The sequence below is a fragment of the Chenopodium album genome, chromosome 10 (genome assembly GCF_948465745.1).
Source record: "Chenopodium album chromosome 10, dcCheAlbu1.1, whole genome shotgun sequence".
NCBI lineage: Eukaryota > Viridiplantae > Streptophyta > Magnoliopsida > Caryophyllales > Amaranthaceae > Chenopodium > Chenopodium album.
The window spans coordinates 30012350-30024468 of record NC_137843.1 but is presented as its reverse complement, the minus strand read 5'-3'; the positions used below and the strand labels follow the sequence as shown (position 1 = coordinate 30024468).

The following is a 12119-nucleotide window of genomic DNA, read 5'->3' as shown; positions in this document are numbered from 1 at the left end:
AACCGCAAACAATCACACAACACCTCTGCCAATTCGCCCAGCACCCCAAACCGCACACACTCACACACCACCTCTTCCAACTCGCCCAGCACCGCCTCTACCAACTCGCCCAACACACACTCATACCCCCGAATCACCAATTTGGCACACAAGCAGCAACAATTAGCAATTTATGCTCCAATTTAAATTAAAGGGTTTGAAATTCGGTGGAGAAGGGGCGAAAATGGCGGGGGATGGGGAAGATAAGGTCGGTTTTCAGGGCGGGGGAGTGGTGGGCACCGTTTTCCGGCAGCGGGGGAGGGGATTTTGGGGGGAGGGGCGAATTCCGGCGGGGTGGGGGTGGTGATTGAGTGTTTTACAATATAGGGGTGGGGAGCTGGGTTGGGTTTGGTTTTTTTTTAAAATTTTGTTTTTATTTTTTTTCTTTTTTTTTTTAATTTTTTTTGGACCTATCACATGTTGACACGTGTCTAGATAACCTGCTACATCAAGTTGGATGACCTGTTGGGTGCAATAGAAATTAATACCTCCTAAAGTTGGGAGTGGTAGATAATAATGGAAAGTACGGATTAATTTGGGTGGACGAGGCAAAGTTCAAATTAATAGGAGCAATTTTTCCATATTATTATGTTGCTTGATATATTATTGTTATTGTTTGATCACGCCCTCTCTTGCAGGATTAAAGGGAATTTGTACTTGAAATCAAGCTTAATAAGATAATTAATAATTTGATTTAGGCTAATATTATTTTAATTCAAGTGATCATCAATAATAGATTTGTTTGTGCATTAATATTCAACCAACATAGATTAAACAGGTTTAGGATTAATATATTGATTGTATGTTAGTCAGAAAGCGCACATGAATATGAGAAGAATAAAGTAGAGGCCTATTTAGGGCGGGTTCAATCTCTTTTAGGTGGATTTGTACCTTCATCCCCGAATATCCAATCATGGTTCTTGACGACTATGGAGTTAGCGATCTCATGGATCCTGAACGGGTGTAACCTTCACCCTGTGAACGGTTTACAAGTTCCTAAAACTTGTTGGCAACTCTTTTTCTCTAGCTTCCTTCCCTTTGGATGCCACCATGCTTCAGTGTATGATCACAGTGTGGCTCAAGTGTGGGATGCTTGAAATATTCCCTACAATATACAACATGCCAATTTAATTATTTCCAATCACTAATCCCTCACAAATAATCCATGCTTCATAATTCAATCACCAACATCAACTAAATAATAAAATACAATCAAAATCTATCATGATACTACTTGGAATCAATTATTCAAAGCCTACCATGTTCCTACATCACCAAATAAATACCAAGTACGCGAACGTACCTTGAATACGATCTTAACATCGCCACGACTATATGAAATCACTCACTTGGAAGTCTCCTACAATCCAAAATTATAAAGAGCCTTTAAAATCTATTCCACGCAAATTTCCAGCTATATATAACCCTCCTTAAATCACTCATAATTTATTTAAAACAAGAAAAAAAAAATTAATTTAAAACCCCTTATTTTAATCCCAATTAATGGGTAATCGAAAATTCCTTCAAGAAACTTAATCATGACTTACTATCAAAATTTCCAGCTTTATTAAATTATCAAAACTTGCTGTAAATATGTTTTAAAACCCCCTCAAATCAAATATTTAAACCACCCAAAATCAAATTCCTTTAATATGCAATAATTTAGAAACCTAAGGTTTTCAATTTGGAGCTTTTTAATTAAAAATCAAATCTGAAAATTTATTTACATACTTACCTATAATCAAACATCATGAAAATCATCACAAAACCCATAATTAATAATTAGATTAAGGAATTAAACCAAAATAATTAAAAAAAATAATTTTTTTTCTATGTGGGTGCGTCGGGCAGCAGCTCTAACACCACAGCCGGTGGTGCCGCTGCTGCCGTCGGCGCCTGCTGGTGGTACGGCGGCCCGCCGGTGGTGTGGTGGTGGCGGCGATGGTGCTAAAAAAATAAAGGGAAGGGGAAATAAGGAAGAAAGAAAAAGAAAAATAAGAGAGAAGGGAGAGAAAATTACCTTGGGTATTCTCCTGGGCAAAGTTTAATTTGCCCATGTATTAAATATTTATACCCCTTTTTCTCTAGAAACCCTCTTACTCTTTAATTCCCTTTCTATCCTTACTAATCCCTTTCCTATTCAAACTTGTTCTTGACTTTGACTTTTATAAAAATTTCCTTTTATAAAACTTTCCTTTTATAAAATATTTCCAAACTTATTAAAATAAATAATTAAAATGCCACAAATAATTCGTTTCGAATTATTTAAATACTTCACAAAATACTTACTTAAATTAAAATACGTATAAAAATACGGGGTATTATAGTCTTCTAAATGATGATTTTCCACACCTTGGGAAGTCTAATACTTTAATAGTTTCCACGCCTTGAGAGTCCTGTCGTGAGCTCCTACGCCTTAAGTAGCTCACAAGTGAAATTCTACTAAGTACCCATGCATTGGGATGCAATTGCCAACTTCTACGCCTTGGGAAGTGTGCATCGATTGAAAATTTTCTTCGTCTTCGGAAAATTTGTTGGTAATTATTGGTCCCTACGCCTCGAGAAACCTGTTGTGGGAATTGTTCACGCCTCAAGACACTATCAATTTTTCGTTGAATCAATGTTGTTTTGTTTGAAAACCTTCACATCTTAGGGAACGCCATCCAAGATTGCTACGTCTTGAGCTATCTTCTCAGATCGGGTGACAACCTTCACATCCTAGAGAACGTCGTCAAAGACCATTTCTTCTCGAGCCGTCTTGTCAAATCTTCTCATCTTCACGCCTTGGAAGTGATAGCTTCTCATGTCTTTGGAAGACTCCTGTCTTTCCTCTCATCAATTTGCCTCAAAGGTTACTCGTTTGTCAGGGACTTAGTGTACCTGCATCTATATTTTGGACTATAGGACTTTGCTTATGTTTATAGTTATCTTAGGGTTAACCCAAGGTTGGGTGTTTTTTGACTCATTAACTTGACTTGAGGTTGACTCAAGGTTTAGTGTACTTAACTCTTGTGTAACTCTATGTGTTTTGACACGTGTGTGTAGACTCAACTTGATGTGATATGACACGACATGACTCAATGTACATGACTCGTGTGTGCATTGTATTGTGATTGTGCTCGTGCAACTCGAAAATGCAAAAAAAAAAAAATTTCTGTCATTTTTCTGGAGGGTATCGACTTTCTCCCGAAAAAGAAAGACGTGAAAAGAAAGAAGCAAAGTGTTGGATCTTTCTTAAAAGGAAAGAAGATGCGAAGATTGCATCAAGCGATGATGCATGTTGAATGAGCTTAATCGAATGTATGTTTTGATGTTGTATCTTATGGTGCAAGGATTGTAACATCCTAGACTATCTCAGTTGATGACTCGATGATTTGGGTAACTTAGGCATGGAGGTTAAGTACTTCATACTTTGTGATGCAATGATGATTTGAGTACTGAACGATTCTAAGATGACGAGGCATGCTTCAAAGTTGTATCAAAAGTTCATGACAAAAGGTTCCTAAAGGAAGGATTATTTAGCCATGTATGTGTGACGTGTGTGAGAGTGACACTACGATTAGGCAGCAAAGTCTAAGGGTGTGGAAATATATTTTGAGAAGAGCCAAATAATGGTGACTCTTAGGCTAATGAAGTAGGGATCAAGCCCTCAAGTCTAGCTCTAAATGGATAGGGATGAGCATTGGAGATCCCTTGATATGATAATGTATGAATGTGAATGTGAATGAAAATGTATAATTATTACGGCCACACCCCATTGTGAGGTTGCCTGCATATCCGTTAGGAATCAGGCCGAACGTAGCTCTAGCCGAACCTCTCACAAGTACGTGTATACCTCAAAGAAGTCTCTTGAAGGATTGTAACCGGGGGAGGGGGGGTTAGACTAAAGGTTGAAGAAGGAAGGATAAAAGTTCAAGACCCAATATAAGCCCACGGGATATGCAACCTTGCTTTTGAATCTTGGTATTTTTATGTTTAAGGTTTCTCACTTTTGAACTCTCTTTTGTTTATTATTTTTCTTTCAAACCTTTTTGGGTACAAATTAAGCTCGAAATTAGCAAAAAAAAATAACATAAATGCTCTGTTTTGTGTGTCAAAAAATATTTCGATTAGAGTGTCGTTATTTTTTAATCATGAAAAATTGATTGGGCAAGGTTTAGGGGTCATTTAGATCCTCTATGGATTCAAATTAAGCTTTAAATTGACTAAATAGCATATATGTCCCGTTTTGTATGTCGAGATCGTAATTTTTTTGCCAGAATAATTGCGAAACGGAGCATATACATTAATTTTTTTGTCAATTCCAAGCTTAATGTGAAATCATAAAGGGTCAAAATGACCCCCAAACTTTACCCTATAAATTTTCATGGTTAAAAAATGACAACACGCTAATCGAGAAATTTCTCGACACCCGTAACGGAGCATTTACGATGCTTTTTGCCAAAGCTTAATTTGTTTCCATAAAGAGAAAAAATGACCCCAAAACTTTACCCGAGTAATATTCATCACGAAAATCGAGAAAAAAGTATTATTTTTATTCATTAAAATAAATTATTATTGTGTATGAATTTTAAAAAATAATGACATTTGGTGAAATAATTTTCCAAAGTAGTGGCATTTGGTGAAATAAAAATTGCATTAATAGAGAACTAACATCCATATGTAATTAATAGCACCGAGGTGTTATTGTATTGTTTGTCAGTGGCATTTGGTAAATTTTAAAAACCTTGATGGTATTTAGTGAATTTTTAAAGTACCCAATGTCATTTGTTAAAATAGCCGTTAAATCATTTTAAGATTAAGACTTTATTGTTGATGGAAAAGGGGGAGTAAGGAGGTAAAAGGCACTTCAACTAAAGTCAAATCAACTAGAGAGCTTCTAACATACTCCCTCCGTTTCATTTCATCATGTGCGAACTTTTAGAAGAAAATAGAAAAAGTAATAAAATATGGAGATATTAGGGTTGGTAAAAAAATAAAAAATTGTAAAAAGCAAAAATAGTTAAGAGAATTAGAGGAGAGATGAAATTGATAAAATATGTTGGGTACACTAGTTGAGAGAAATGAATTAAATAATGTAAAAACTTTCCAAATGAGGAAATGGAGCAAGCATTTAAAAACGGCCGGAAATAGAAAGTAAAACAAATATTTAAAAACGTTAGGAGTATTATAATAGCACAAAATTTGCATATTCAAAATTGCTAACGCAGATTAGCTTTTACATACATCTTGTTGCCACTACAAAGCAGATTTCTATCAGTCATATCTTACAAATACAATAAGAGTTTCCGAGACAATGAGATTGCTATGAAATAGCCACCCTTCTATGGACATATTATGGCAGTTGACTTCCACCTAAACACAAGCCTTAAACCACAGAAGAACTAAATACTCTAATTCGGTTAGCCTCAAAATTGTAGACTGAAAAATAACCTGATTCTCAAAACTGTGAATTGCTAAGGAATGCAACCATACATCGAGCATTCTGAAACAATTTATCTACTCGCTGCCACACTGCACACTGAGTTTCTAATAGCTTTTGTGCTTTCTCCTGTAGTTGTGATTGACATCTCACTGTTTCCCCATGAATCTGCAAAGAAAATTTCATGAAAACTTTCAAAACAAATCTACATCAACAAAGCCTTTTTATCTCCAACCACTATAGATGAAAAGAAAACTGAAACAAACATATTCAAGTGTTGCTACTATTTTAAGGTTTTCTAATGGATTTCCCTGTAAACCAAAAAATTTAGCTTCTTCATTCAAAACAAACTAGAATATCAAACAATGTTGCCATAAATATATACTTTTCTCTTTTTTATTTTGTAAGAAAATTTAAAATAAAAAATTGTGGGTATGGGGGTGTGGGGGATGGTTTGGCTATATCCATCAGCAAAAATAGGTTTACTGTCATAAGAAATAAGTTAAATTCAACATTAATTATCTGAGGACAACAAAATGATCATGGCTATGTGCTCCAAACTACGTCAATATATTGCTTAAACGTGTGTGTGGGAGGAGAAGGGTGATACTTTGGCTCTGTTCTCAGCCTCTTTAAACAACTTTCAGCAAAATTAAGCTAAATCAACATAATCAGCTGGAGGACAAAAACTGAAGTGATCATGGCCGTTACTACACACTACGTCGCCAATAAATTGCTGGGACATTAGAAGTGCTAGTTCCTAAGGAACCACACATACTGTCCTCATAAATAACAGTATAAAACACAAGATGCAAGGATAAATAAAATCAGCCAAGACAGGAACCAACCTTTAGAAACAATCTCACAACAGCCTGCACAAACTCAAAGTTGTTTCTGCAAGATATTTCGTGAATGAAGTAATCCAAAAGCATGTCAAGTGAGAGCAATTCTGGTCTTTTACTGAGCCCTGAGAACTCATCATCATCATCTATAATTTGAATCATCCGAAGCTCCATATCCAAAGAAGATGGAGAAAGACCTTTAATATAATCGGTGAATGCTGAAACTGCAAGAATATCCTGATTAGACGTCAAAGTCCTCCAAGGATATTAATAATTTGATTCTACCCAAGCACACTCACATAGTTATGTAACTACATATCTAGATATACTCTGCATGTCATGAAAGACATTTAGCAAAATAGCTAGATGGCTCGAATGAATTTTTAGTTTCCTTGTTAGACCAGGAATAAAATTGCACAAGATCCCCTTTTATACTTCGTATATTTTTATTTTCTGAGTAACTATCTTTTTTACTTCCCATCTCAGCTTTTTAGCCTGAGAGAGGGGTGGTTGTATACAGGCACAACAATCAACTTAGACCAAAAAAAGAAACAAAATGCCTGGAAGTGGCCATCAATGCATTAAAAACTTCACTTTTATCGACAACTTGAAGCTGGATTCATGCATCATATGAAGGCGTTAATTGCTAAATCTTGGGTGAAAACAGTACTGTACAATTTCTTTGTATTTGGAAAGAGCAGTTATAGAAGATAAAATATTTTAAGGGTGTACTTCAATGATAGTTTCCTCTTCCTCAGAGGTATAAAAGCAACCTTTGTACTGCCATAGGCCAATTAAAAGTATAAACTTACAATTTTTGGATTCTACTGCAGACTGAAGCACTTGCAAAAATGGCGATGCTAGTAAATTAGTCATATAATCAGAATTTTGCTCAGCATCTCCATCCTTCAACTCTTCGTTTGTCTCCTCACTAGGCTTAAACATTATGTCTCCTGAAAGAGATGGAACTGAAGGTAAAAAGAATGGTGCTTTTTCAGGCTTCTTAGGAGGTTCAATCGGCTTATTTCGAACCTGGAAATCGCAAATGATTTACATTAGCATAAGATACTAAGTAATCATATAATAAGCATCATGACAAATCAACATCTCTTTAAGTATTTCCAGAAATATTTATTAGTAGTGTTAATCAGAAGGGAGAAAACAAACCTTTATAATGTCCAGATTGATCAGGCTTTGCCACTGGGTCTTAGGCAAGAGCGAAAGTGTAATCAAATCAGGAATTTTCTGGTCGAATTGCATTATGCCAGTCTCTTTAACATGTAAATAGTCGGTATTTCTTTTCTCAAAATCAGTCACTTTATTTCCCTCAGCTGCACTAACAGATGGCAAATTGACATGTCGAATGTCATTCCCACTAGCATAAGAATCAATACTAGATGAACCTGTGAACATTGCATGATTCACCCTGTAACACACATAGAAAAATGTCACCAAAACAAATGATTGGCCATGACCTGCAATTATTAATGCAAACTGTACAATAACATCCCCTGCTTTCCACAATGTTCTTAGTAGACCTTGCATTCCCATAGACCTTTTTTCGCAAATGTTTTTAAGAAGCTTCTAGACTGAATTTGGCTTTTAGCTTTTAACTTTATCAAATAACCAAACTAAATGATTGGTAAATGGATTTTCAATTGGTTGAGAAAAAAATGGAGAAACAAGTGGGGCAGCACATTGGTCATACTACCTCCGTTTCTTTTTATTTGCAACATATACTAGAAGCTTTTAACTTTGTCAGATAACCTAAATAAATGATAGGTAATTGGCTTTTCAATTGGTAGAGGAAATTAAAGCTAATTGAAGCAGCTTATTGGTCATACTACCTCCATTTCTTTTTACTTGCAACATATACTATATATGGAAACTACACATTACATGCAATAATAAAACTTTCCTTTCTTTAGTAAATTTTTAAATGAAATTATCAACATACCCTTATGTTGATTCAATTAACAAATTTAATCAAATGTTATAACCTAACTTAATTCATCCTTCATTAAAATTTTAAAACCTTGATACACGTTCTTTCTTTCCTCCTTCCCAGCCACCACCACCACTTTTCTCTCTCTTCACTTTTTTCTCACAACCACCACACCACCACCAACATATTTTCTTAACCCTCACAACCACCACCACCACCACCTCCACATCCCCCCCCCCCCCCCCCCTAACCTGCAAATCTCATATGGACAGCAGCCATGGCAAATTTCAATTGCACCGTACCCTAACCTGCAACTCTTTGTGGTGTTTGATTTACCTCCCACTTGAAACCATCCTTCTCACTGTGCTAGAACCCAGTTGTCCTGCACTGTCAACTCACATTGACGCAGTCACCAGCTGTGGTCGTTTGTCCCCAGAAATTCACGCTCCAGCTATTTTCGACAATTCTCATAAGAGTTTTTTTGGTGTTTAATTTCAATCAAATTAAACTTTGAGTTTTACATCTAAAATATCAAAGTGGGGAAAAAATTAGGGCTAATTTTTGACAGAAAATGTTCGAATTCAAGATGCAAGACAATGATCTCATTATTTCTGGTTGGTGTGTGGTGGGTGGGATGGTGGGTTTTGGGATATCTACTGGGGTTTCGGTTGAGTAAGAAGTGGGTTTTGGGATCTCATTGGAGGTGTGGTGGGTGCAATTGGGGTTTCAAGTTGTTTCGGTGGTAAGGGTGGGGTACAAGTGGGGCAACTGGTGGGTGGTGTGGTGTATGGTGGTGATGATATGGTGGATTAGTAATCATCCCCACTCTCTTGTCGACCTAGTAAATCACATACTCTATAATTTACTAATCAAGCCTTAATAATTTAGTTATTTCTAAGTCAATATCAGAAGCTGATCAAACAAGCCTAGTAAATCAATGAATAGTGTAGCAAGGTCATAATTCTTCACAGTTAGTTTCATATGTGGACATCTAAAAGGAAGCCATCTCCTCTTACCATAGGTAGACTCCATTTTGATCAACATGAGTAGTTGCTAGAACATCCATATTGGGTGACAAAGACAGTGCAGTGATAGCCACATCAACCTGAACTGCGTCTATTTGTCTAGCTAGAATAACATCCCAAATTCTAAGTGTTCCATCCATGCTAGACGATAAAAGCCATTTCCCATCCTCACTAAAGCACAAATCAGTGACACGGTCATTATGGCCTTCAAATTTCCGGACCATACTTAGAGTCACAACATCATATATACGGATCACTAGATCATCAGCAACAGTAGCTAACAACCCTGAAAGAATTGGAATGCTGCAATCAAATTCAATGGAACATACGTAGAGGAATGAAAGACAAAAAATAACAGTTGGTATAATTAACTAAAAGAAACAAATGTACACTTACCATTGGGTCTATGATAAACTATCTTCACCACGGGACATCCCACTTCCCATCTGGAGTTCAGCTCACGTCCCCTGAAATTCCATACCTGCAACACAATCCTTTAGGAAAATTTATGCAGAACCCAAATCATCACAGTAGAAAGCAAGAAAATGACATACGTATCATTGATGAAGAAAATCTTTCCGCATATCAATTGCCAACACAAATATGAAAAGTGATGTGAAGTATGACAAATATGTTCGCAGGGAACCATTGAATGATTATATTGTTAGCACAAATTATACCATTGAATGATCATATTGTTGACACCCTTACATCTTTAAGCCGTTTAATTATTAGGATTCCTTGTATGTTCCTCTGTTTTCTCCATTATAGAGATAAAAAGCTCTCGAATTCCCTGCTAAAGGAGTAGACCGAACCACATAAATCTTGGTGTTCTTTGTTTATTCTTATTAGTTCATTCACTATTGCTCCACATCAAAACATACACCACCTATCTCTCGACATTAATCATCATTCTTTTTCCCAATTGCCACATTAATTACCTTGTCTTTTTTCTTTCTTAATTTTTTTGTTTTGAAAAGTGAGATTATTTAATGTAAAATTTAGTCACTATTATATATTTGTCTCTCTCGTAAAGATTTTATTTCCTTATTTACTTCCTGATTCTAAATAAGAAGAAGAAATAGGATTGAAGAGAGCATAACTTTGGCCATATCCGGGATTAAATTATAATTAATAAATTTTGGCCATATATCGCTTTAAATTAGATCCATACATCATGTAACCAGTACAGCCAGGAAAAAGAATACCTTAAGCCAAACATAATTTTATATTCTTATTCTCCATAGATTTAGCCCCATGCATCACATGGGGTTTAAAGGCTAGCCATTCATAAACATGATGATCATCCCTGGCCCCTCTATAACAATTGTATCCAGATTCTAAATTCAAAACGAACTTTTTTTTTTTTTTGTTTTGAGTGGAAACTGTCTCACAAACCCACTCCCAACACCCCTGCCCCTCCCCCTCTCAGCTCACAAAAAGAGGAGAAAGTTCAGCAAAATTTAACTTAGAGAGATAAGAAGATGATGTTAACTTTATTACAAGGCCAGAACATGGGTGAACGCCTAGTATTGGAAGCTTAGAAACAGCTAAGATAACAAAACCAGTGCACAATATAAGGAATAAATCAGGCATAGATGTATGCGTTCATAGAAAAACTCTACCAAAGAAATATGATTGTTAATATCATGCAAAGCCATCCAGCCATCCACTGTAAAAAGTTCTTCAGTTTTTTAGAAAGGAAAATTTTGCAAACAAGGAATGACCAAAACTTATCAAATAGGACCAGCCATATCAGTTTCAGGTAAAGGTACTTTTTCGGCATAATCTGGTGCCTATTGGAAGTTATTAAAAAAACTAAAATTGAAGAAGTATATATACCTTTATATCACCATGATATCCTGCACTTATCATCAATGTATTTGTTGAATCACAGGCTACTCCAACAACTTCTCCATAATGGCCACAGCTCCTTCTTTCAGACTTATCCAAGTAACTACCTCGGCTCAGCCCAGACTGGAGATTAAATCGCTCAATCCAACCACCTGCTGTCCCAAGAACAGCAAAGTTTCCACATGCACTGATAGTGCAAGCCTGAAGATTATTGTTAAAATGTCACAGGATACTTCCAAAGAACAAGCGAGATAGCAAAGGATGGAAGACAAAGAGCTAGTTGAAAATTAGAAATATTTTAAGAAAACTGAAGAAAGCGTCATAGTTTATCCAGGTAATTCAGCACAGCTCATAAAATACCATAACAACAGTATTTTCATAGCAGAATCCATTCACAAAGCCATTCTATACAGGTGTATGATATGATAAAACTAACTCTTCTCAGTTTTCTGTAATACCCTTGTCTCCATCAGGAACAACAGAAGACTTTCAAGCATCACATGGAAATACAACAAATGAAAGAAACATCCACAAATTTTTCAAGTATGACTGAAACAATCCCCCCCCCCCCCCCCCCAAAAAAAAAAAAAAAAAAAAAGCAAAAAAAAAAATTAAATAAATAAAATAAAAATAATTCAACAATTACTCGCTCATCAACTTTTGTCAAACTTTCCATATTAATTGAAGAAGGTCAATGACACCCAAAAGTGTGTTGCAAGATTTAAAACAAAATAAAGTAATAAATAAAAGGAAAAATACACTTTAACAATCTCAACTTTGCCCAATTTACTTAAATAATCCCAACTTTCACCTGCGTTTTCTTTCTTCAATCCTGATTACCGGTAACCTGGAGAAGGGTTAAAAGTTTTTTAAAAAAGAAAAAAAAAAAAAAAATCAAACCCCAAGCCTGCCATGACCACCGCCGATGGCCACGCCCTCCCTAACCCAGCCCAATTTCCGACCCAAATTTTCGTTTTCCGACGCCCACCACC

General features: G+C 35.9%; 1 protein-coding gene across 1 annotated transcript in view; it reads right to left on the bottom strand.

Annotated features, from left to right (window-relative positions):
- Positions 1–5169: 5169 nt before the first annotated feature.
- The window catches only part of LOC145563879 (U3 small nucleolar RNA-associated protein 21 homolog), a 28784-nt gene continuing 21834 nt past the window's right edge, over positions 5170–12119 (bottom strand). The window contains exons 12-18 of the mRNA XM_081624285.1: positions 11116–11328; positions 9670–9754; positions 9265–9559; positions 7471–7729; positions 7116–7335; positions 6310–6527; positions 5170–5629 (exon numbers count right to left, since the gene is read on the bottom strand). Coding sequence (XP_081480411.1) covers positions 5480–5629; positions 6310–6527; positions 7116–7335; positions 7471–7729; positions 9265–9559; positions 9670–9754; positions 11116–11328 — 1440 coding nt within the window. The 3' untranslated portion in view covers positions 5170–5479. The remainder of the gene's footprint in view (positions 5630–6309; positions 6528–7115; positions 7336–7470; positions 7730–9264; positions 9560–9669; positions 9755–11115; positions 11329–12119) is intronic.